The following is a 27,291-nucleotide window of genomic DNA, read 5'->3' as shown; positions in this document are numbered from 1 at the left end:
CCTCCTATATTTGTATGTATGTGGCCCTCAGTGAAAAAAGTTTGGACACCCCTACCCTAAGCTATCACTGTGTTGAGAAATCAGACTGTTTTATATGAACAACGACAGTAACGTGCAGGCAGCTTGGCTCATGCTAACTGCTAACTGACGCTTATCTTTCCATGATTAATTGCTGTTGTCATGACAATTAACTAAAGACACCTAAGTGTGAATCTAGTCTAAATTGTTAGATGCAAGATATTAATTGTTGAGATTTTTCAAACTAAACTGAAGAGGTGGTCAGCTCGACCAACATTAGCATACATGGAGCTACGCCATTGTTTCTACGCCATTGTCAAGCTTTTTTTCTATAATTGCTGTATTTTTGTAAAGTATCTTTCTTCCAAAGTATTCCTTTGGGTTTCTGTCTGTCCTCTTTCCTTCAGATTTGAACCATTCAGGCACCATTTGGGTTTTGTAATTGAAAGCTGAGAGCAGACTGTCTCTCCACGACCTCCATCAGCGCTCCATATTCGGCTCCGAGGACCCCCCGCATGTCAAACCATGTTTGGCGGGACAGCAGGTGGCCCGTCGCCTCCCTTCATCCCTCTCTCCCTGCTCGTATCGCTGACAGTCTGCGGCAGGGTTGTTTATTGCTGGCACGCCGGATGCAGCTTGTAGGACATTAGTCTTTTAGTGCGAGGTTTATGAGTGCCGTCACTCACCATCTGTTAACTGCCGGGGTGCCTTTAATCGTTCCCGCCACCAGAGATCGATAAGGCTGCCAGGTCGCCACAGTGCCTGCAGCGCGCTGAACGGGTGACTGAGTGATTACTGCTGTTTCATTGCTTATATTGCATTGCATTGTTTGGCCGGCACATAAGCTTTATAGGGTGGAGACAGAGAAGAAAAGGAGAAATGCGAGACGAGGGATAGAAGAGAGCGATGACAAGATAATTTCACACCCTCGTGGTTATTGGTTTTCAGGGACGAGCTTTTCAGAGTTTGGCAGGAAATCCAGAGCAGAGCAGAGGGCGGGTGCTGGCGTTTGGATGAGGCCAATAAGGCTGCTTCTTTCTGTCTGTCTGTCTAAGTTTTTGAAGAACTGTCAGAGAGCGTCCGTTCGCTCTGCGGTGATGATGATGGTCTGTCCGCCTCCATCAGATTCATGAAAAACACAACATTCATCAAAATAGCAACAGCAAAAAGGGCTGTCAAAAATGTATACTAGGCTAACTAACACCAACATTTTCTGTGGAATGTAGATGGCTGCTTCAGCAGTTAAAACAGTTTATGAGCCTTTATCAGCAGAATACCTGTATCTGCATTTTGCACTGATGAAACAACTGGCCACTTGTATTGCACTCAACATTAATCAGAAGCTTGTGTGTTGCTTTTAAAACAGTCTGACACGAAACACAACTTAATACTTTTTATTAAATGCTCCGAATTTAGTAATAAAAGGTTTTAATATAATTCTAAGAGAATAAAATGAGGATTACAGACATAATTTTTGGTGAGGAAAAGCTCATAAAATTACTTTTTAAAGTTGGAATGAAATTCACATCTTTGAACTCTTGGGATCAATAGCCACTTTTGACTATTATTATTAATAATACTATTATTTTACTCATTTTCACTCACTTTGTGTTTATACATCTGTCTGCATTTAATGATTATTTATTCTTAATCTCTGGTTCTCTTCCACAGCATGCCTGCTGCAGCTGTTTGGGGGCAAGGGAAGCCAGATGTTTCTTCCTGTTAAAAGGCCGTTTTTCCCTTCCACTGCCAAAGTGCTTGCTCATGGGGGGGTCATCTGATTGTTGGGGTTTTCTCTATTTTCTCTGTATAATTTTGGGATCCTTAGCTTACAATGTAAATGTAACAAATTTCCCACATGTGGAACTAATAAAGGTTAACATATCTTAAAGCACCTTGAGGCAACTGTTGTTGTGATTTGGTTTTATATAAATAAAATTGAAACTGTTTCTGCTAAGCCTTAAAACTTTACTCATCAGGTCAAATCAAGTCTTTAAAGGGGACCTATTGCTTCTGGTTGTTTCCTGTCATATATCTCGTGTTCCAGTGTTGTTTTCTTCTTTGTCTTTCGATTGCTGCCAGAGCCGATCATCTGTCTCTATCTCATCCTATCCCTAGCATCCTCCTCTGCGTCACCACCCTCTACATGTACTCCTTCACTACATCCATAAATCTTCTCTGTGGTCTTCCTCATCCATTGTCCAACACTTCTACTGTCCCTCCTCTCCAACTTTGTCTCGAAACCGCTCAACCTCAGCTGATGTACTCATTTTTAATCTTGTCCATCCTGATCACTCCCAGTGAAGATCTTAACATCTCCAGCTTGAAAACTGTCTTTCTCCAAGCCATATATCCTAGTAGATCTCACTAACATCTTGTAAAACTACAAGATGGCTGTTCATATTAAATATGACCAATGAGGTCAGTGTATGTAGAGTGATCTCTCTGAGTTAAAAGCTCGGGCTGCAGACTGGTATTTTATTTTATTATTGACTCTGGGACGTCACAAAAAGGGGAAGTACCTAATATGGTCATCTCAGGGGCAGAGCTTTGGCTCTGAGTAGAGAGACTCCACCCACCAAATGTCCAAGCCTTTAATCTGCAAGGGTCAGCCAATCATAAGAATTAAAGAGAGGTACCCCAGGATGCAATGGTTGCATGTCTCTCAGATACTTTTTTATTTCACACGAATTTAAATCACACCAAGAGCATTTCAAAAGTGGCGTGTTTAGTCTGCACGGGGTCTTTTTTTTGTGACTTGATGAAACTTCTGTTCATATTTTTAGTGACTGGAAGTGAAGAGCCTCTTCTGCCTGCACCAGGGCCCAACATAAAGAAGAAGTGTGAATCCAGTGAAGCAACTCATGTTTTAGGACAAAAAACTGAGCTGGTTTTTTGGTTTTAGTTGACCTCATCTGTGGATGCACCCACTGCAAAAATATAACCCAGGGTAAAAATAGGGTAAAAAATGTGAAATATATCAAACTTGAGATAGTTTCATATTTTCAGAGTATTTAGTTTTTCACACCTTTCAAGCCACTGGAAGAAGATGAACTGATTTCAAATAGAAGTAAATCAATTTATGTAACTGTTATCCGTCATAAAGATGGCAGTTTATGAGAGATTAGGAAAATATGGTGGGAATGGCTGACACATACCAAGCTGACTTTGATGTTTAGTGTAATCTGTGTGATCATATACAGTGTTGAATTGCTGACTATTCTGCGGTATATTGCTATCGTACTGCCACATGAATTACCTTAAAGTGACAATATGCGTACATTACTGTCTACATACATTAGAAAAACATCCTAATTCTATATGTGACAGACAAACACAGCCGTCAGCGCCCATCTGTCAGCTCCTTAATGTCTTCAAGGAAGAAATAAAACAGGAGCTTCTCATCCACAGCGTCAGTCTGGATGATCGGTGTGCCGATTACAGATCCATTCAGTTTCCTGTTGCAGTGATCTCCTCATCTCCTCTGCATCCTGCTTTCATTAGTTTGTGACTTTATGTCTCTGATGTTCATCCTGCTGCACTAAAAATTCAGTGTCACAGCTCAGGTTTTCAGAAGATGGTTGACGTCTTAAAATCATTTATCAAAACCGAAAAAGTCACATTGTTGTCATGTTCTCCACCCTGTGTTAAACTTAAACAAACTTCATGTGTCCTGACTTTTGCTTTATTTTTGGATTTTTTTGATTTAATGCCTTCAGCATCTGTTTAAAAAGGTTACTGAGTCCCAAATATTTTAGAGATGATCACAGCCTCTTCAGCCACATTCACACCACTTGTACAAACTGTGACACTGATCTGTGAGTGTGGATGGTGAGGATGTTACATGTTTTTCAAGGATGAATCAACACAACCATGAGCTTAACTATCGTTAATTAGTTTTGAGTCGCAAGGGGAGACAGCTTGATTGGATCTGTTATGATTAGATGAGTGTTTAACAAAGAAAAGGACCTCAGAGTCACTGCCCCTGTGCTGCTGTAGCGAGAGCTTTGTTCTTTTTGCTGGAAAGAAGTCAGAAAAACAGAGACTCAAAAGGACCAGACAGAGGTGCAGCTCCACCAGAATGAACTGTTGTTTTAGCCCATTCTCACTCTCAGGGTGTTGCGACCTTTTGCTTATGTAAAAACTGCTGGCATCTCCAAATAAAGCACCAACATGCATGGTTAATGCTGCAAAGGAGAACATTTTAACCCAAACCGTGACCATTTCCTGAATCTAACCAGGTAGTTTTCAGGTCTTAAACCTAGCCAAAAGTCAGATTATAAAAGAAAGTTTGATTTAAACCCTCTTAATATAAATGAACCTGTTATCTCTGAGTGGGTGTGTCAGAGCAGAAACACCAAAGGATGCCTTACCTGTGAGTCAGAGACACCAGAGACATCTGACAGAACAACAGAATCTGAGGTCCTGAGATCAGAACATGTTGGTCATTTTCATGTCTTTTTGTGTCTCTTCTAAGGTGAATGTGAATAGTATTTGGTATATTTTAGACTCACACAAACACTTTGAGTACCATCGGGAGGTATTTGAGTTTGTTTTCTTCGACATGTGGACAACAAGAGGCTCAGACAAGCTGAGATTCATCACTGCTGTGCCGCCTTTAGTCATACCAATCCTTAAAGATTATGATACTTACATGAAAAATGTTATTTTTTACAAAAAACTGTTATTACTTTCCATGTTCACGTTATTTTAACAGTAACCTAGTTTCTGTCTGTGCTGTGTCTAAAACGTTCTGCACCAACAAAGCATGTTCAGAAGCTGAAATCAGCTGCAGACCGTATCCACAATACTTCTTGAATAAGTTCACATGTGCACAAAAAACACATCCTGGCTTAAAAAAGCTATAAATGGCTGATTCCTGATTTTGAGAAACAGCACTGTGTTTCTGAATGCTGTCTAACACCTGCACAGACACCGATTCAGACAAGTGATGTGACAGCATCTCACTTTAGAGCGATGAAGAGGCACAATTTAGTCTTTCAGTGAAGAATGAGATCAAGCACACATATTTCATGTCCATCAACACACTCACAGATGAATGAAATACACGCTGAGACCACTTTTCCTCATGTAAATGGACTGGGTTTTACATGTCACTTTTCTACTCGAGCACTCAAAGCACTTTTATACAACATGTCACATTCACTGCTTCACACACACATTCATTCAAGCATTTTTTCTCTATGTCTAAGTGCTTTATTTCTATCTATCATTCACACACATACACACTTCAATGAACGCATCAGAAGCAACTCAGGTTTCAGTATCTTGCCCAAGGATACTTTAACATGGAAACTGAAGCAGACAGGAATCAAACCGTCAACCTTCCGATCAGTAGATGACCTGCTAAACCTCCTGAGCCACATCTAAAGCTCTTTCAGCCCACTCCTCACATCAGTGTAAAGGGCAAAGCATCTATTTTCAGCCCTGCTCTCGCTCTACGAGTTGTTTCCATCACATGAACACTTGGTCACACCTGAGATGCACACCTGCACATCACTGCACTCCCGGTGAACCCTAACCACATCGTTCTTCACTCTCTCAAAAACACACTCATGTAACTCTGTGTCTGCGTGTGTCTGTTACTCACATCGGTCTTGGTGGCAGCCGCTTGTCAAATGGGTCATAGCAAGAGGAGAAGGAGAGGAGGAGAGAAATAAAACCAGAGTGTGAGAGACTCTATATCCTCCTCCTCAGAGAGAGAGGCTGACTGCTGAGTATGGCAGTGGGCTGTACCACCTAACAGCAGAGGGATGGAGGAGGCAGGACCAAATTATTTGTCTGCGGGAAAGCGGGGAGGAAGAGTGAGTGTGCATGCAAAAGAGAAAGATGTGAATTCACTGCTTCAAGTGTTGTAGAGAAGGACGCGCGGAATCAGTGGAAGCTGCCTGGAATGAAATATTATTCAAAGGCACATTTCACTTAACTTGTACTTTAAAGTTTAAGATGTATTTCCATTTGTTGTGTACCTTTTGCTGTAACAGCAGGCAGGTGAGCCTCAGTGTTTGGCTGGTGGAGATGTCACACCACCTAGTGGATGAAAGCAAGGTTGTTGAAGGCTAGCAGAAATTGAAGTGCATGTTTTTTTGCCTGTTAAAGCAAAACCCTCTGTTCAGCAACACTACTGCATTCTGGGAGGAGGTGATCGCAAACCAAAAGGGATAATTATTATTTGAGTTTTGTAATTATTCCCCCACATATATAGAGAATGCATTTTCTAGACAGTGCAAATATGATTACACTGAGCCAGTGTGCAGCTGCAGAGCTGTATTAATTACAGTTTGATAGTAAACTGAAAGATTCAATTCAATTTATTTATACAGCACCAAATCACAACATATGTCACCTCAAGGTGCTTTATATTGTAAGAGAAAAACCCAACAATCAAATGAACCCCTATGAGCAAGCACTTTGGCGACAGTGGGAAGGAAAAACTCCTTTTAACAGGAAGAAACCTCCGGCAGAACCAGGCTCAGGGAGGGGCGGGGCCATCTGCCACGACCGGTTAGGGGTGAGGGGAGGAAAACGGGATAAAGACATACTGTAGAAGAGAGCCGGAGATTAATAACAAGTATGATTCAATGCAGAGAGGTCTATCAACACATAGTGGGTGAAAAGAAATACTCAATGCATTATGGAAATCCCCCAGCAGCCTACACCTATTGCAGCATAAGGAAGGGAGGATTCAGGGACTAATAAATGTAACATCACCCATTTTTCAACATCATGTTTTGTGTTTTGGAAACCAGAAGTCACCATTTTAACCTCCAGATGATATCCACATAAAAAGATGTTCCAGAGGTTCCAGGGGCTCCAATTAGCTGAGGTGAAGCCTTGCAGTTAGCAGCTGGGTCACCATCCACCTGTCAATCAAAGAGGCCACACCCCTAATAATGAAAACTAAGCTGTTTTTTTGTAGCCAGGTTAAAGATGGTTAATTCTGTTGTAAAATTTGGACATTTTAACATGGGAGTCTAGGGGAACCAACTCACTGCTGGAGCTTCAAGTGGAAATTAGAGGAACTGCAGTTTTTGCTTCTTCCAATGTTCTTCTGAATTAATGTTTCAAGCCATAATCCATCTCAGAATTTGATGTCTTTAAATTCCTAACAGGAGGATTTTTATCTAAGGAAAGAATAAATAGGAGATTTAACTCTAATGTGTTGATGAAATCAAAGCCTGCTTCTGTTTCAGCAGCCCTGCTGGCCCAACCCAGCAGTCGCCATCTAACTCATCTTTAATTACAAAATACATTAAATGGTTTCATTTTAATTAAAGCTGTCCTTTCCAATTAAGATATGATGATGAGGAGAGCAGGGCTGTCTCCTGGGTTGCTTTATTTATCTTGGAGTCAGCCTCATGTCAGCAGCTGGCTAACGGCCTCCCCACATGCATTTCAATGAGCAATTACCCATCAGACCACAAGAGGTGTGAGATAACACACAAGAAAGGCTAATTTTATGGGCTAATTTTAAAAATCAAATGCGTTTGTCTGTAGAGAAGCTGCAGATTAAAAAAATCTGTTGGATTGACGCTCAGATGGAGCAGTTTTATTCATTTTGTAGCTGTGATTCTTGGCCGGAACGGGATGAAGCCCCACTATAGGCTGGAGATGAGTTGCTGTCCCAAGTGGAGGAGTTCACGTAGCTCAAGGTCGAAGGTTGGCGAAGCAAAAACTCATTCTATGTTCCTACACTCAGCTTTAGACAGAAACTCTGGGCAGTGAATGAAGGAACGAGACACTTTCAGAAACAAGCAGGGGAAATGAGCTCGCTCTGAAGGGTAGCCAGGCTCAGGGTGAGGAGCTCAGGCAATGACGAGGACCTCTGAGCGGAGCTGCTCCTACAATGAAAGGATTCAGTTCAGCTGCTTCTTCATCTGACTAGAATGTCTTCCAGGTGAGGTGTTTCAGGTGTGTTTAAATGGAAGCGAATCAGGGGCAGAATCAGGCAGATGATGTCTCTCAGCTGGCTTTGGAAAACCTCAGTGTTCTGCCAGAAGAGCCGGAGAAGGCAGCCGGGAAAGCCAGAGCTGGGCATTTCTTATAAACTGCTGCTCCTTTGGATAAGCAGCAGAAAATAGATGCATGGATAGATGTGTGAAATTTTCCATCCATCCATCCTGGGCGCACCAGTCTCAATGGATGGATGGATGGATGGATGGATGGATGGATGGGCAAGCCAAAAGATATAATCTTTCCAGCATTTCTGGGACTGCCTTAAGGTCTTCCTTCCAGTAGGAAATACCTGGAACACTTCAATTTAAGTTTTTGTTTTTATTTCATTTAAAGTTTAATTTAATATTTTGCTGTCTAATAATGGCATTTACTGCAGTTAATGCCATGAACAGAAAAACCTCAACACAGGAGTTAAACCATCAGCACTGCTGCAATGACAATTCAACTAACTGCTCTATAATGAAGGTCTAATTAATATTTATTTTTTTACACGAGCCAGAGATGCGGTCCATTTTAATCCACCTGTCACTCTACCTGCTGCTAATCTCTCTGCTGAGTGGAGCCAAATAGAAAATATGCAAAATCACACCTGCAAAGCTTTTCTCTCTCTCTCACACACACACACACACACACACACACACACACACACACACACACACACACACACACACACACACACACACACAGTCAGCATGCAGGAGGGAAATCTGCAACAGAAGATAAAGTATCCAAAAAAAAAAAAACCCTAAATGCATAAAATGATTGATTCTGCTTACAGAGTTTAGAAATGTCTTAGAAATCTGAAATGTTACAGAAATAAAATGAAATATGCAAAGAGATCATAACATGTAGTCATCTGTGAAGGGTTACACTTCACAGGTATCAATGATGGGCTAGTGTTAGTTTTACAAAAATTGTAAGAAATTCCACCCGTAAGTCCCCAGCCATTAACATCCCTCAAATCATTAACAACCCAACTATTTAAGGTTCGTTTAGTTTAAGTTCAATCCTGTTTAAAGAAGTTTTGCTTGTTTGGAGCTCCCGTAATGGAAAAACTGCAATGCTAATTGAATCAATGAGAAGTCATTTGCGAGCTAATATTATCCGGTTTTTGAAAATGTACCTATTTAGATTTGTGGAAAACAAAAGCCATTACCAACCTCTGGTAGATTGATGGGACCTGGTGGATGTCAAACAAACTTACTCCACCATTCATGTAAAAATTTAAAAAAGAAATGTTGGTGGGGCTGGTTAGAAAGACTTTGTTTCTTTTCACGGCACAATGTTTTATGAGTTGACATTTAACTACAAAAATGGCAAAAAGAAACTATGTGTTTGGATTCCTTGATTAGTGTATGTCTTCTGGGCTGGATTCCCCACTGATTCATCTGAAGGCCACTGTGACAGTCATCGTGTGGGTCAACACTTCTGGAGTTTAATCACCACTTTGGCACTGTTGGGTTTACCATATCTTATGTGTTGAAACTCAAATAAGGAGCCTAGAAGCTAAATTTTGATTTACAGTCCCAACTTTAGGGGGTAAAAACAGAGCTGTCCTCCTCTGTGCATCACAGCAAATATAACTAATCTTAAATGTAATGTGACTGTGTCACAGTCTATGAGTAATGTTTGCATCTGAAGAAGAGAGAGCAAAATTGAGTTCACAGTCTGTAACTTGTGTCCATTTAGTTCTCACTCATCCAAGTCATGCCAGCCTTATGGACTTGAAATGAAGGCAGTTGGACTCCTTGTTCATGAAGATGTGAAGGTTTGAAGACATTGCCTAATCCAGTGGTCCCCAATCCCCGGGCCACGGACCGGTCCGTGAGTCGTTTGGTACCGGGCCGCGAGAGTTGGTTTTCAAGGTTTTTATCGTTAACTTGGTTTCCCTGGGTCTTTTCCCGTGTTGTAGTTGTTTGTCTTACTTTGAAAGAAATATTACGCGTTACCATAGCGACCAGAGAGCATTAAGGGGAGAGAGGAGGATGTTACTCTCAATATTGTTGGCGCATTTCAGGTGGACCCTGCTAATAAAGTTGCACAATTAGACAGTGAATTCACGTTTATTTTTATATTTACAAAATACCACAGTTTCCGTCTTGTTCATATCATTTTATTTTGTTGTATTTATCCACGACACCTTAAAGGCCGATCCGTGAAAATATTGTCTGACATTAAACCGGTCCGTGGCGCAACAAAGATTGTGGACCGCTGGTCTAATCCCATCAATTTCTTTTGACCTTTCTGAGGAGGAACTTCCAAAATCCCAGTGCACTTCAGACCCAGCAACACCCTGGGATGAAACACCCAAACACAAGCTGAACAATGTAGTGCAGTAAGTAGTACTCAGACATTTGCAAAGGAGAAACCAAACAACCACTCCACAAGCACGTGGCACAACATAGGAGATCCACCTCAGCAGGACAAGACCCGGCTCTGCATCTGCACCTATCCTGACCCATATGACCTCAATAATTCACATGATGTCAGGGTAATATTTAACGTCTTGGCCCATGTGATCTTTAACAACTCACATCATTACAGGATGGATCAAGACCCTCAGGATCATCTCCAAATGCACAGCCCAGCCTAGAAGCTAAATACCTGGACTCTCCATCAGTTTTTAAAATGGAACAAGCTTCAGGTCTTGGTACCAGGTAGCTTCATTTCAAACACATGAAAACAATCTGTAGCCTCAAACCAAAAACAATTCTCAATCACATTCCCTCATTTGAAGTGTTTTTGCATCTTACTCTTTTAGTCATCCACATTTGTAAACTCATTTCATGTGTGAATTTATGTTTATATAATTCACCACTGTTTCCTGTCTTGGGCAGGACACACTTGGAAAGCAGATGTCAAAACTCATATAATCCTGGTTAAACACAATTTATTTCCATGGAGTCCCTGCAAGCTGTATTAGAAAATTACAGGCCAGAAACTGACTGGTTGCAATATGTATCCAGAAACAATAAGGAAACAACAGCAAAAACCTCAAACAAACATCAGAAACACAGAAAACCACCCGTCAGTTTGCTTCTGCCTGAAAAGACAAACGTAAGTAAATCATCTTTGTTTTCAGAACTCTCAGTTCTCATGTGGTTTGGATCAAAGCTTCAAGCTATAATCAGCAACTTTGCCAAAGTAAATTATCATTTTCCAAAGTGCGGTGGTGCCACATGTTTGTGAGGAGACCTGAATTCTTTGGTTTTCTGAAAAGACTCAAGCTCCACCTGGTGGACACCAACCAACATCCATAATTTGTCAAGCCAGACTGCTTGTTCCTCTTGTTTTAGCTGTTCCAGTTAAGGGTTACCACATTGGATCATCTGCCTCCATCTCACTCCGTCTGTACCATCATCCTCTGTCACACCAACCCTCCATATATCCTCCTTCAAAACATGCATCAATCTTCTCTGTGGTCTTCTTCTCCTCCTTCTGCACGGCAGATTGTCCTCCACCAGCCTCACAGACTTCTCTGCCACTCCCGACTTCCTGACGGAGCACCACATCTTTCTTGGCACCCAATAATATGCTTTCTAGATCCGCAAAGACAGTGACGCTCCTTCTGACATTCTCTATACATCTCCATCAACACTCGCAATGCAAACATGACATCTGTAGCGCTCTTTCTCAGCACGAAGCCATACTGCTGCTCACTGATCATCACTTTCACTTTACTTTCACTTTCCCTTTATTTCTAAAGCACTTTAAAAACAACATAACAGCTGACCACAGTGCTGTACAAAAATAAAAAATAGGGGAATGAAAATAAAACAACAATCAGTACAAGTACATAAAAAGGGTAAGAAGTTTAAGACAAATGACAACTCACACTGGGTTAAAAGCCAAGAAGAAAAGGTGGGTTTTTAAATGAGTTTTAAAAACAGAAAGGGATGGAGCAACTTGTTCCACATTTTGGAAGCCAAAACTGCAAAGGATCTGTCTCCTCGGGATTTATAAAATGTCTTTGGGACAGTTAAAAGCACCTGGTTAGCTGATCTAAGAATGTGACGGCATGTAAGGGTGGAGCAGCTCAGACAAATAAGAAAGGGCAAGACCATTAAGAAAATCAGTATGAGTACACTTCTACATTCCTCAGACATCCTCTCGTACTCCAAGGTTGTTTTAAACAATCTGGTCAAATAGATCATTTCCCTCTCTCCTAGATATCTCCAATAATCCACAGGTATGTCATATGGATCAGCTAACTTTCCACTCTTTATCCTCTCCATAGCCGCCCTCATTTCTTTTTGTTACCTACCCTCTGCAGTTCCTGATTCTCTAACTGTCCTCCACCCATCTTCCTCTCTCTAACTTTCTTCTCTTCTCTCGTTAGCACATTTCTGTCTCTATCATCAACCACCCTAACCTGCTGCCCATGCTTTCCTCAGTCTTTCTTCACTGTGCACATCACCTCCCAGTACTCCTGTCTACTTTCTTTGAATCCCTGACTATCCTGCTCTTTCTCTGCTAACTTCTTCCTAAGTGATCCTGTATGTCCTCAGTCCAAAACCAAGTCTCCTTGTCCCCTTTCCTCTGTCCTAAGGAGACATCAAACACCTTCTTTGCAGTTTCCCTCATCACGACAGCCATTCTTATCCAGCCATCTAGCAATTCTTCCCCACCACCCAGAGCCTGTATCAACTAATACACAACACCTCCTTATCACCTGTTCCCTTCAGCTACATGTCCAATGAAGTCTGCTCCAATATCCAATATCAGTCAGCTCTCTCCCTCAGCTGTCTCTCTGCTCATAGACCCTACATCAAGTCTCTAGTCTCACTTCTACACTTTCCTGCTCTCTCACTGCCTCCTAACATGCCTTCCCCCTCTCCTCTTCCTTTGTCTTCTTCCAACAGTAGCTCAGTTTTCATTGGCACAAGCACAAGATTTTATCCTGGATGCCTTTCCTGATGCAAACCTCTCCATTTATTCGGGCTTGGGACTGACACTAGGAGTACACTGGCTTGTACCCCACCCCCCACCCAATCCTGGGTATTTTTTGTTAATCTAGACTTAAAAGCCTGAGTTAATATTACTGTATTATTAAGATAATTTTTTTAAAAAAAAATCCAGTGATAATCATATATTTAAAAAAAGTTCAAGTGTGATTTGTTTGTGGTGTTCAGTAAAGATTTAGGATAACTTACCTTTTTTCACCACATTTAACTTTGTCTCACTCTTCTTCTCTTTACTTTTTGCCATATAGAGTGTGACCAAGGTGGATCCTCACATTAAACAATTAGGAGAACGATATCTTGTCACAGAGAAAGGAGCTAAAAAATATATTTTTTAGCTAATATGAAAAAACTGCGGGACTGCTCTAAAGTCGATAAAAAGATGAAGTATTATTTTGATAATTATAAGAATCAAGCTGTTCTAGAAAAGTCCCAGAATAAAAGCATGTATTTCCTGTGGTGTCAGAAATATAACACTTTGATGGTGTTGCATGATGATGGCACTAGTACGAGGACTGCATCATTTGTTCTAGTCGAAAATCCCTACATCTGTTTAGTTTTTAGAAGTTTAAGATTATAATGCTTAAGAACTGAAGTCACAGGATCACAAAACACCGAAAAGACAGACATGGCGTGAAAAAAATTACATAACAACAACTCTCCACTCAGATGCTGTTTTGTGAGAGCAATCCAGAAAACCAATGAAATTAATATTTTAACAAATTTCTTTCTGTAAAAAAAAAAATCTGTTAAATTTTTAAAATCTGGAAAAAAAAGATGACAATATGAGCTTTTTACTTCATTCCCGTGAGTGTTTCACAGCTCCACCTGTTTTCCAGGAGGTCTGAGGCTGTCGTTGGTGATGTGTCGCTGATGAGGAAAGCCCAATCTGATATCTCCATGTCGGTGTTGTTCCCGGATAATCAAACTTAATGTTGGTCCACATTCCGCATTGCAAGTGACCACTCACATTTCTGTGATGTCATACTTTTGTGATGTGGAAACACCATTACACCACACACTAAACCCTAACCCAAAGAGCTTAACCCTAACTATAGCCCTATAACCCTAACCATAATCACATCCCGACCCCCAGCCCCAACCCTAACACCCTTTTATTTTCAATGTTTTCCTGAGTGGACATTGGCTGTTTGTGTTTTTGTTTTTTACACATCACAGAACTATGATATCATAACAATATGGTCACTTGCAATGCTGAACTTGGACCAACATTAATTATGATAATTTTAGACATGTTAAAAATCAAAATGTGCTTCGTTTTGTTTTTTCCAATAATCTTCCACAAAGACGGTTTATAGCTGTGCAAATGGTTGTTTTGTGTTTTTACCAAATGTGTGAAAGAGTGTGTGTCCCTCTGCACTCACTGCACATGAAATTCCAGGCTCTTCAAGGAAATTCAAGGCCTTGTTTGATGGGGTCTGGTTCAATCATCTTTTTTATTTGCTTCCAATTAAACGTTATAATTCCAAATTCAGCAGATGTGTTTTTCCTTTTGGGGATTTTCATGTGTTTAGAGTGCTGTATAGGAGATTATAGTGTGCATGCATACTCTGCCATTATCATACCTTATATATGACTCTGAGTTTAAGTTGAAGTTTGGACTTGTAGCAGCTGCAGGGTCTTTTCTAAAATCTCTTCCAGGATCTCTACACCTCTTTTTTTTCTCCTTCTGAGTGGCGGATAACCGAGGCGGGGGCTTCAGCCTCAGATATCGCTGCCTTGTCATTTAGGGGCAACATGACATTATGCTGCAACAAGGCAAGTTTGGGGTTTCAAAAAAAAAAGTGGGGCTTTATAGTGACTGTAATTGGAGCAGGAGCCACATTCCTGAGCTGGAGAGCGAATCTGAAATAGTCCCCAACAACGGGGGATGATTAAAAGACACCACTGCCAGCTGACTTCTCCTTATAATTTGAGTCTATTTCTGGATTTGCTGATGGTTTATAAAAAAAAGAAAAGAAGGGACAGCATGTTCCAGATGTGGGCCCTCCTTCTTCTTCTTCTCCTCCTCCTCTGGCTTCAGCTTCCACCTCCAACATGTCTGACAGGGAGGTGGGTGGAGGTGAAGGTGGAGGTGGAGGGAGGGTTGTGAGGGAGCGCAGGAGAAATTTGGCAAGTGCCCTCGAAAAGAAAGAGCAGGAGAAGAGATGGTTCAGTTCTGAGGACGCAGCAGAGGAGCTGAAGACGGATCATCATGAAGATGGAGCTTTTATCCAGGATGAAGGCTGCTGGGGTCGTTACGCTGATGATGATGATGATCAGCCTTCATCAGATTTATTCTTCTTCTGCTCAGGTTAGTACCAGTGTCTGACTTGGTCATGCTTTTATTAAAAAATAGGAAAAACATGAAATCATATATATTTGGACCAAAGGTCTCATAAGACTAAGTCAATGTAATGAATGTCTTCAATGTAATTTAATGTAAGGAAAAAAATTACGACTATTTTTCTGGTTAAATAAAAAACATTAGAATAGTTCTTATTGTGTTTGCATTTTACTTTTATAGCTTTTAGGCTGTTCCCAGTCTTGGAAATGATATTCCTGAAAAATATTTTTTTTCATCCCCTAAAGCTAAAATAATGCATTAGAACTATGTTTAAAATATAAGCTGACCCCTCTGTAAGTAGTAGGGCACTGAAAAAATGATTTTTGATCTTCATAATTATGAAGGAACAATTTTGAGTAAAATGCAAATGAAATATATGAAATCAAAAGTTCATATAAAGTTCAAATAAAAAGATCATTAAGCAAAATGAAGTAAATTTAATTTGGCCAGGTTCCATTATTTATTTATTTTTACATTGTATTCATGTAACAAAATTACATGGTAAATTTACATGTAATCTAATTACTTAAGTCAGCATTTTGGGTCTAAATGTTTTTTGAGTAAAAGTTGAGATCAAAATGATTTTATATCCAAGTTTTATTTCTTAGAGAGCCAAAAAAGTTGGAACATGATCTCATCATGAGAAAAATCATGATCTTTTTTTAATTAAAAATATATTTCAGATTATTCATTGACACAAAGTGCAGTTCCACACACTACGATTATAGATATACAAAAAAAATCTATTTAGCTCCGTAAATTTGGCCATATAATGTTCATAATCATCTTCTCTTGCCTGACCAGAGAGCTTCAAGCATGGCTGATATTTTTAGATTCTTCTATGCTTAATGCAAAGATCAACTCGTTTTTCAAACTGAATTAAACATTTATGCAGACAGTCATCGCTGATGTTGACAGCTCGGTCTCCAACTACAACTGAGCAGTTTTCAAGAATCCAGTTTTCAAACCTGAAGGCAAAGAGCAGCAGGGGCACATGTTCATCATTTTCTCAGCGTCTGTAATATTCAGATGTTTCTGAGTCAGAACATTCAGCAGAAATGACCTGAACTGGAATTTCAGGCACCACAAACACATCTTCTCACTGTAGCTTTGTTTGCTTCAAAAAATTAAGATCAAGTTGAAGATTCATCTTTCTGACATGTTGGAGAAGATCCAGCTAGAAGCAGAAAGTTTAAGAGGACACATTAGGAGTTCTGCTGAGAGCAGCTGCAATGAAAACAGTGCAAAGGTGCACAGGAGCATGACCTTGAATTTGATTCAGGTAAATTTAAATCAAGTGGAGCTCTTTGAACTTTTTAATCTTGTGTAACGTTAAATAATGTCCAAAAAACTACAATTAAAAAAAAATTCAATAACTATGACACACGCTTAGCCCTGGTCAAATCAATCAAAGCGCAGGAACGAATTCTTGTTTTTATTGTCGTTAGAGTTCGATTACTCACACCAACACCAAAGTCTGTTTAAATACATAGTAGCTGCAGCTCAGCACGCAGAGCTCAGGTTCACCCTCCTTAGTCTTCAGTGCCTGTAAGAAACCAAAGGAACGCCTCCAAACACTGAAAACACAAACCACAAGTTGGCTGTGTGGCAGCAGTGCCGAGTTAAGCTGTGTTTCAACAGTGATTGTGAGGTGAGCGGCCGCTTCTGGTTCAGTTTTCGCCCAGGCTTAACTGCAGCTCTGAAAAACCTCACCTCTGTGTGCAGACCTCACACCTGCAAACAGAATGTGATGGTCCTCTTCTGCCTCTAGCCAAACAAATTATTACAACCTTGGAAAAACTTAATGTTTTCATCATAATTTGGGCCTAAAGATAGAATTAATAGTAATTAATGAATATTTATTGTGACAGGAGTCATTTAGAAGTATAAACCCACATCCAATGTGGACATTTGAGCTTGAGTCAGCTCATGGTTTTGGATTTCTGGCCCCAGAACTTACTCGGCTTATTATAAAAGTGCCAAAAAGACAAAGATTAGATGGAGGGAGGCCTTCTCTAACCGCTCCTCATCCCGCCCCCACAGGAGTGTCCACCCACCCACGATCTGCTGAACTCGCTGCGGCAGGTGGAGAAGATGCTGGCAGTCCATGAGACATCCTACCAGCAGGGCCTGCGCTCCCTAAAGAAGAAGATTAGTGCTCTGCACAACAGCACCATGGCCGTCTTTAAAATCGGTAAGAATAAATAGTAAAAGTGGGAGAAGTTTTTGGTGTAGTGTCCCAGTGGTGGGGCATGGTTTATGGCGCAGCTGCAGGGGAGGCTGACACACCGGAGCTCCATCATCACGCCTCCCCTGCATCCCGGGACCTGAGGTTGTTGTTGTGTGTGTGTGGGACGCAGATGAAAAGCTGCAGCCGTGTGTGGACAGAACCAGTAACCAAATAAAGAGTGTAATGAGCGAACTATGTGGTCCTGTCTGTCATTCGTGTGGCACGGTCCCCATCAGGAAAAGGTGGAGACTGTCATCAATGGCAGGACTTAGTATAAGACAAAAACATCTGGGGAATAACCTGGTGCCTGTTCCAGATGACCACAGGGTTTGAGCTGGTGTATAACTTTTCTGAGGCCCAGCAGGTGGATTAAGATGATCTCAGAATGTAAATGTTTTGCCTTCCAGCATCCTGCCCCAAACCGGATCCCCCCGCTCACGGCCGCAGACTGGGCAGGGTGTTTGGCATCGGACACGAGGTCCACTTCCTGTGCAAGTCCGGCTACGAGCTGATTGGTCCTCGGACCCGAGTGTGTCTGGAGTCTCTGAAGTGGAGCGGTCAGCAGCCCATGTGCAGACGTGAGTCTCCGGAGGTCAATCACAGTTCTGCTTCAAAGTTTTGTGCTTCTGTTTTTTTAAACCTGGTTTTTCTTTTCAGGCCTCAACAGCACCGCCAACTCCCTCCCCTCCTTCTCTCCCGCTTCTCCCTCCTCCTCCACCTCCTCTTCATCATCATTTCCTGCTTCTGCTGCTCTGTCAGCATCCTCTTCAGCAACTTCACTTTCTCACCAATCACCCACGTCATCCTCTCCCTCCTCTTCAGTACGACCCTCTCACTGCACGCACTTCCTGGGCTCCACCCGCTGCACCTGTGACGTGGGCTTCACCATATCAGGCCGTGACAACAACATCTGCACAGGTGATCATTCTGTACCAATAACCACCACATAATGAAACGCTGATCATTCTCAGCAGTTAAAGAAATCTCTTTTTAATATTTTCACTTGAGAACCAAAATTGTTGGACGTAAATTTTCTTTCAATCAACCGATCGATTAATCAACTAGAATTTTGTTTGTCTCTGTTTCAGATATCGACGAGTGCCATCTGTTTCCTCTCGGTCAGCCCGGCCGGCTCTGCGTCCATCAGTGCGTGAACACACCCGGCAGCTTCCACTGCATCTGTCCGTCCGGCTACGACCTGACGAGAGACGGCCGTGGCTGCACAGGTCAGAGTTCAGAGGTCATCCTGTTCTATTTGGGGAATGTTTAAGATATCTGCGCCCTTGTAGTTGTACCTCTCACCTTTGACCTTTCGCATTCAGACATTGATGAGTGTGAAAACCGGATGCACAACTGCACAGCAGACCAGCTGTGTGTAAACACCTACGGAGGTTTCCAGTGTGTCACGGTGGAGTGTCCTCGCATGAAAAACGCAACGTACATCAAAACATCGTCCATGTAAGAGTACTTACCGCCCTTTTTCTCCTCAACCTTCCCCTGAGCTGTTCTCTTCTATCTTACCTTCTGTGTCCTGTTTGTGTCTCCATATCTCCACAAAAACTTTTAGTTTGTACAGTCTGAAAGTTTGCAAATCTTACTATTTACTTTAAAGGCAAACAGTCTGAATATCCAGTTTGCGGCTCACTTTTCACACTTTCAGCACTACTTGGCAAGTAGTTTGTGATGGTTTACAGACAAGCTGGCATCTTCCATGCAACTACTGGTGACCGAGGCAACCTGCCAGCCGCCTAAGCAATAATAAGGAGGTTTTTGGTACAGCACCAAATACCTGTTTGCAACCAGTTTCAAGCAACTCCCAACAACCACTCAGCAGTGGGTCGAGGACTAGACCCTTTTTCTTATCAACCGATGGTTGCCAAATGATTGCCCACCAGCCTCTAAGTCTGTGTGAGTGGGACTCACTAATATTGACTTGAATAAAGAAAGATTAGAGCGTGATTTGATCCCAAAAACAAAAACATCGGTCCCATCGGTCAAAAATCAGTCCACATGCTGTTTGAGGCAATCCAGAGAGTTGCAAAACATCTGGAAACTTATCCAAGTTCTGTGGACTTTGTGTATTTGTCCAACAACTGTGAATGAAAACAAAACTCTGAGCCTGAATTTGAAACTAGCGAACAAGCAGTTAAAAGAATGACTGCCCTGAACTACACTCAATTTAAATCACACATCGCGAGTGCAATTAAACAGCACCCAGAAACACGAAGACACAATCAAAACCATAAACCTGTCACCTCAGAAGAAAAAGAATCAGACATAAAGTCAATGACAGGGACAGCGATAAAGAAATATTTGACAAACAATGACCTCAACCTCACAGTTAACCACTTCCCTTCTCCACCCATCTCTTAGCTCTGGCAGAAACTGGGCTGAGAGTCAGGCTGAGGTTTGGCCTTACATGAACTGCTGAGTTTTCAGGCTCCAGTTAGCTGATCGGTCAAGAACCATGAAACGTGTTTACAGCACTGGACGTGTTTACCACAGCAGATTATTTAAGTACTTTTTAAATCTTTTCCACACCTGGAATCATGGGGATGCCAAACTGCATTCCCCCAGTCAAACCCAAGAAACTGCAAAGCAAATACAGTAAATACAGTAACTGCATGAAAAGCAAATAATGTATTTATTACACATCAAAGCGCCGGGTTGATAGTGAGGAGAATCATATTTATGAGGATTGATCTGATCACTTCTTTGTGGGGAAAACCACCTAAAGAAAAAATAAACCATTGGGAGAACGTATTGTAAAAGCTCCCCATCATTCATCTTCCATTTGAAAGAGGATGTCAAAGGCATATAATCTGAGCGAGCCTTTTGTTGGACACGCTAGCTAAAGTGGGACTTGGATAAAGATGATTTAGCAAGCCACAAATTCAAGACAAACGTTTGCAGAAAACAGCTGTTGTATCATCTGTTTCCTGTGTTTTGGTCACAAAAAACTCAGGGTGTTTGGCTTAGTTCAAGGGTTCTCCAAAATGTTTTCTGAGAAGATGTGCAGTGGAAACTTTACTCTGAAGTATTAAAACTATAAACTTTTAACACATCAATTAAAAACTAAGAATCATTTGGCATAAGACTAGAACAACTGGCAGCAGAGGAAGGAAAGAAGACTGTATGTAGTGAAATTCCTCACATTAGTGCCATCACAAAAGAATTTCTGACTTTGATACAAAACCTTTAAAAAATATCAACACTTGATACCATTTTACAAATGGGTCAAATATTAATATTAACAAAAGCCTCTTGAGGTAGAATCGTGTTTAAAGTATATTTTTTTAAGATTTGCATGATTCACAGTTCAAAATAAACCTTTCATTCATTCATGCTCTGTCTGAAATGAGCTGTTTTAAGTCACCCCAGCCCCCAACCGGTCGCAGAAGATGGCCCCGCCCCTTCCTGAGCCTATTCCTGCTTGAGGTTCCTTCCTGTTAAAAAGGAGTTTTTCCTTCCCACTGTCGCCAAAGCACTTGCTCATAGGGTCATATGATTGTTGGTGTTTTCTCTGTATGTATTATTGTACGGTCTTTACCTTTACAATATAAAGCACATTGAGGTGACTGTTTTTGTGATTTGGCGCTGTATAAAAAATATAATTGAAATTTGTAAAATTGAACTCCAGGCAATCATCTTTTTTCTGATTGGCTGTCCCTCATAGTAAAGGTTTTAAACCGCATGTATGGTTGTGGGTTCTGTAACTGAGATGACCATATGAAGGATAACCTCTCTCTGACCACTTAGAGAAAAAACTATACATAAAAACTGTGAGTTTAGAGGTGGTCCATGTTTCAGAACATCTGAGCTTATGGCTCACAGAGGTTACTTGTACATATACTGAGTTATTATTACTCAACTTTTGTTATGTTTAATATGAACGTTCACTACTGGGACAGAAGATATATGACAGATATCACTAACATTCAGCGATGTATGTTACCAGTCCAAAAAACACTGTCCCAAACCCAACTCTGAATCTGGGAGGGTGCAGAGTACGCCTGCACTCTCTCCAGCATATAACAAACAAAATCATGTGTTCACTTTCAGTGTTTGTGTCAATTTCTGAGAAAAGCAGGTCCTTACCAGTGAGTACAAGAGCAGGGTATCATTTCAGGAGACTAGGATCATTTCAGGATTTTAACAGATTACTCTGGGGATGACTAAACAATCATGGCGTCTCTGGAGAACCATAAACAATCAGACTGGATTCTACTGTAGAGGAGACAGGAAGTCGATGAGGATGAAGAATACATGAATGCGTTCCAGACCGCAACCACACTTTGTTGGAGATGTAGAAGAAGTTTTTGACCCAAGACTGACCTCAGATGTTGTTTTGCTAACTATGACTCACAAGCTCACCATGAAGTATAGCTTTATGTGGTATGAGGCATTAGCATGCTGAAGCTAATCAGATTAAATTGGATTAAAATATATTTACGTCACAGAGTGGATGATGAATATAAAAGCATTTTACAGGAAGTGAAAAGAGTAATTCAAATCCAATGGGTGCCCTCAAAGGAGTCATCACAAAGACAAAACGATAGCTTGAAAAGTTTAACAATTAATGTTCTCTAACTAATAATCTGCACTTCTCTCAAATTACAGATAAATCACCCTTTTCAGATCATGTCAAGCATCCAAACAGGTTTCTTGCCGAGGTTTCTCTCTCTCTCTTTCTAATCTTCATTTCTTGTCTGGTTTGTTGCATCAGCTAACTTATCCCTTCAGTGATGCTCCACTAACATGTTTCACAGCTGGAGTTCATTTTGCAAAATCTGAATGCCAAAAAGTCCACTGCTTAAAAAAATTAAAGGAACACTTTTTTATTAGAATATAGCATCAAGTCGTTCTGTGATATGGATGTGGTCAGTTAAGAAACAGCTGGTTGTTGATCAGTGTCAGTTGCTTTGGTGTTAAAAGTTAACAACGGGTGCAGTAGAGAGGCAACCGTGAGAAAACTCAAAAACAGGAATGGTTTAGCTTGAGGCGATACCTGGATGCACAGAGGTTTCACAGGGGATGTGACTCCTTCAGGAAGGCACATGAGTACATTCCACTTTTTTCAGATCTCTTGGGTTTTTTAAAGTGCTATATAAATAAAATTGATTTGATTTTGAACTTTGAATTTTTTAAGCAGTGCATGTGAATGTATGAGGTCTTGGTTGTTTACTAATACGCCACATTCAGGCTTGGGAACGGTGGACTCTTTATGATTGTAATAACCCTTCAGGTGTGAGATGAAATCACAGGGTCCAGGTAGTGCTTTAAAAGTAGACGCTATTCTGTAAGCTGTCTGGACAGGTCCAAAAAGATGGTCTGGCCAGTTTTAGAAAATGTTTTTGATCACAGGTTAGTTAGTTGTACTTCTGTAATTGAGAATGTCGAAATCTTCTTCTTCAGTTTTCTTCCATTTGCCCAATTCAGTGCTGCTGAGGGCAGCTGAAGCCCTGAAGCCTCGGTCTGCTGTTTGTTGTACTCGTTCATCTTAGAGTCAGGACAGTCTGGCCAGTTGTTCCATAACAATGACTAAAACTTGTGAATAACTAAAAACCAATAATGTTTCCCTCTTTGTGCTCCTTCAGGCGGTGTGAGAGGAACCCGTGCATGCTGGGAGACAAGGCATGCACTCAGGCACCAAACTCCATCTCCTTCCACTTCCTCTCTGTAGTGTCCAACATGTCCGCCCCGCGCATCCTCTTTCGGGTGTCTGCCGCTCGCGTGCTGGGAGACACGCTGCGATTCGGCCTCGCAGGTGATCGCGGCCGGGGCCACTTTAGTGTGCAGCGCTCGGGCAGACAGACGGGCACCCTCCTCCTGGTGACGCCCATCAAGGGGCCGGCCACGCTAGAGGCCGAGGTGGAGATGAGCGAGCTGGAGCACAACACCCTGCTGGGCCGCTACCTCACCAAGGTCACCCTGTTCGTGTCTCCGTACGAGTTTTAGAAAGGAGTGATGACGGTTACCCGGAGTTTGTAGAAGGAGATAAGCTGAACTCTGACTGTACTGATGAAGATGTTTCAGGGCAGGATGAAGAGTGGATGTGGAACCACTGAGTGTTTTTGACCTCTTTGTAGGTGACTCACTGTAATTTTCAACTTCTTTTTAAAAATATGAATTTTGTATATAGAGCGTAACGTGGTCAGATTCACGTAGACCTAATATTTAGTGTTTAGGATTTTGAAGTGGGCCTGCTCTGCCTCATTTTCTTTACATATATATATGTGTAATATGTTGTTTTTGAACATAACCAGATAAGTTTCAGATAATGAGGTCAGCACATATAGAAGTAAACCTCGTGAGACAAAGGCTCAGGCTTCACAAAGTTGTTTTTTTTCTACTGTTGAAATTATGTCACCGAGAGAGGATATTCCTAATATGGTCATCTTAAGCCCCTCAAACACTTTTGTTTTTGTGAAGGACAGCCAATCAGAGGGAGTTGCCTTAATAAGAAATTATTTTTTTTATAAAGACCCTTTACTCTGTTGGGTCCCACCCAGCATCGCATCCTTCAATTTGACGTATATTTTAAATTATTTTATACTGAAAGACAATCTTTAAAAAAAAACAAAAAAAAAAACATTCTAACTAATCTAATGTTTGTTACATGTTCGTTTTTAAGAGTCTGTCCTCTTCTAGCTACCAAAGTGATTTCTGTAGAAAGCTAACACTAACTTGGACTCAGATTGCTAGGATGCTACGCTACACTGGCGCTACTTAGTGCACCATGCTAAGTATGCATGTTAGAGTACAACCTGTACATTCTCTTTGGGTTTAGTTCATATTAAAAGGTTTAATACTGCCTTTTAAACTCATGTTTACACCAAACCTACCTTCAGTCATACAGAGCTACTCTAGTGGATGCCGTCATTAACACATGGAGCCGGAAATGAGGAGAATCAGTGACCTTTGAAGCAAAACAAAAGTCAGTGAACTGGAGCACAAATTCAGCCAAACCAGTTAATTAAAGGTTGCGCAAATTACATGTTTGAGAAAGTGCTTCCATCACCTCTGAAAAACTGCAGGTCAAAGTTCATGTCACTTTAAATTTGGCTAACACATCTATAGAGAATGCACGGATGTGTCACCCAAATTTGTTTTTCATGTTTAAAACTGTGGTTATTGTTTTCCAGTTCATTCACAAACAACGCATCCATTCAACCATCCATCATTTTATTTACTGGGTGGTTGAGCTAAATGAACACTGCAAAGGTTTCTGTAACATGTCCAAACATCTGAAGCTGATATCATCACTTATTCAGAGGTTTCTCAAACTCTGTAAGAAAAATGAGGCATTTTGTGTTTTAATATTTTCTTGTCCTGAGGATGTTGTGGATTTCTCTCTTCAGTGTGTTCTCCCCATGAAAACAGTGACTCTGTTTCCTAACTTTAACCACATGATAGCAACCTTGACTTCAGCGATGACAAACTATAAACCTCAACCTTTACTCGTGTGCAGAAATCAAACAACTTCTGGGAACCAGCTGTGTGCAGGAGATAAGAAACTTTTATCCACCATTTGAACAAGTTAAATAAATTGCAGGAACAAGTTCATTATCTTGTTCTCAGGAGGTATTGATGTGATTTTGTTTTTAATTATTGCACAGGGTAATTGTATTGTTGGTATTGTTGGTATTCTCTTGTGACAAATGAGAACATCTGGAACGAGATATTGTCTTTTGGGAACAAGTTAATTAAGTGTTCCCTTCATAAAACATTTTGGGGCTCTGTAGGACCATAAGAATTTATCCAACATAATGAAGAAAATGTCATTTTACCCCAAACATTAACACAGCTTAGCACATCCAACCATCTGTAAATTGTCTAAGCAATTGTTTTATTTGATTTTTCAATTATTCAAATACTTAGAAGAGTATTTAACCCTGTAACGTCAAGTGTATCGTATTTGATACATGAGTTTTTGAGACATCATCAGTGTGACGATTTTTGTCCCTAAATAAATTGCCCCAAAATGCTGGATATAGAAAAAAATGTTATAAAGCACATATATGCAATTTTCTTGCAATTATTTCATGATTCAGGCTTTGCAGGGTTATACGGGAATCATATGATTTACCTGATGATAATGTCATGAGAGATACTTGTACACTGTGGCTGTGCATGACTCAGCATTTTCCCTCTCTGTATTAAAATTTCAAAGTCTTTGCTCATACATGTTTGCAAACTTTGTATTATTATTTTCCCCAAACTACAGAATAAACATATTTACCTCAACGTCATGTCAGCCTTTAACATGTGCTGAGTTAAAAGCTGTAAATAACGCTGGAAGGTGTGTTTTTTGTCTCGAAATGTTAAAATGATAATCTGTAGTTTGTCTTTTGTGCAGTCTGTGACTTCCACATGTTTCGGTCTGCAGGGCTGAAGAATTTAACACGGCTCTGTGAGACGGCCCGAAGCCTCCACGGGTCAGACAGAACACATAAAAACAGGCAGGACAAACGCAGACATGTATGTTTACCCTGCATGCCTGCAGAGACAGTCTCACAGAGCACAGACAGAGCACAGCGCAGAACAGATGTTATCAGCCCCATTCACACCATGAGACAAAGGGAATATCATGATGGAATACAACATTCACTGCATTTGATTATTTTCCCTTCTTTAGTTTAATTGGAATCATTTCATACTTTCACATCTTTAACTACTTTGTTGTGGTCTCAGCTCAGTAGCGTATCAAAAACACCCCAGAAATATGTAGGCGGTTTTAAAGGTCTCATTTATTCAAAGCAGTTGGTTATTGTAGTTTTAGCCAGTTTAATGCAAAGATGAGGAAATGCTCGGTAAATTGAGAAAATACGTAAATCACATTTATCGTCCTCCTGGAAATTCTGTTAGTCTTTGCAGCAACGGCCAGACGAATGCACCACGAATCAAAACACCGCCAAGCACAAGAGTCACGCACCTTACATCAGCCAGATTTGTTCAGCAGAGTTTTAGAAAAGATACCAGTGTTTCAGGAAAAGTGGACCACCACTGAGAACTCAAACCTGTGTCAGGGAGGGAAACCAGGCAGACACAAGTTAAGACTATCACGCTTATTCACATCCCACTTAGACCTTTATGCTCTTTACTTCCAGGTTCATCTGCAGGATAGAGTTAGGCACTCAAAATACTTAGTTTTCATGGTTCAGATACATCCATGTTCACCTAAAACGTTGTCCTACCTAACAAAACTTAGTGTGAAAGTCAGAAAACTGTTCTTAGGGGAAGATCTACTCTCAGTTGAGAGTGTATCAAAGCACCCAGATGTGTTCGTTCAGGCCTTCACTGCTGCACACACAGGTGATGTCACCCAGTACTCAGTTTGGACAGTGCTTGTGTCCCCCACAGTTTGAAGGGAAAACAGGTGGATTCATGGCTGCATCGATGTTGGATGCTCCGGCTTTTGTGCACCATTTCATTCTGTGAGTGAAGGTCTATTGTTCTGGATAATGGAGCCAGTGCTGTTCACAAATAGAAGCAGGAGAGACCAGAGTGAAAAACACTGGAGCCGCAGGCTGCAGAGGGGAAGCCAGATTACAGCAAAATGCCTAAAACAATGGTGGGCTGTAACGTAAAAGGTACTGTGTGTGATTTAGTTTGCACAACCGCAAAACATGTCCTTTAATTCAGAGGAAGTTTCACTGCATTCATTCACGTTTTGGGGCTTAAATTTGTACTGCATTGTGCAGCGAGCAACCGAGAGATTCTATAGTTGGAGATGAGAGCGAAGCCACAGCACTGCA

At 41.0% G+C, this 27,291-nt stretch overlaps 1 protein-coding gene across 1 annotated transcript; it reads left to right on the top strand.

The window, feature by feature from the left end:
- Positions 1-15,148: 15,148 nt before the first annotated feature.
- On the top strand, positions 15,149-25,780 carry LOC116325241 (fibulin-7-like). Its single transcript, XM_039615062.1, has 7 exons — positions 15,149-15,270; positions 17,347-17,497; positions 17,941-18,111; positions 18,191-18,451; positions 18,622-18,759; positions 18,856-18,991; positions 23,131-25,780. Exons 1-7 carry the CDS (start codon positions 15,172-15,174, stop codon positions 23,489-23,491), a joined length of 1,317 nt encoding a protein of 438 aa, XP_039470996.1. The 5' UTR covers positions 15,149-15,171; the 3' UTR covers positions 23,492-25,780.
- Positions 25,781-27,291: the final 1,511 nt, after the last annotated feature.

This window comes from Oreochromis aureus, linkage group 7, assembly GCF_013358895.1.
Source record: "Oreochromis aureus strain Israel breed Guangdong linkage group 7, ZZ_aureus, whole genome shotgun sequence".
In the NCBI taxonomy this organism is placed as follows: domain Eukaryota; kingdom Metazoa; phylum Chordata; class Actinopteri; order Cichliformes; family Cichlidae; genus Oreochromis; species Oreochromis aureus.
Note: the sequence above shows the minus strand (reverse complement) of the source record. Positions and strands in the feature narration are given on the sequence as shown.

Bases quoted from the DNA above. Each gene is read 5' to 3' on its own strand.
- LOC116325241 (XM_039615062.1), top strand. From the start codon at position 15,172: ATGAAGATGGAGCTTTTATCCAGGATGAAGGCTGCTGGGGTCGTTACG. The intron at 17,498-17,940 runs GTAAGAATAAAT...TTTGCCTTCCAG, and splicing joins CATGGCCGTCTTTAAAATCG to CATCCTGCCCCAAACCGGAT. The intron at 18,452-18,621 runs GTGATCATTCTG...TCTCTGTTTCAG, and splicing joins TGACAACAACATCTGCACAG to ATATCGACGAGTGCCATCTG.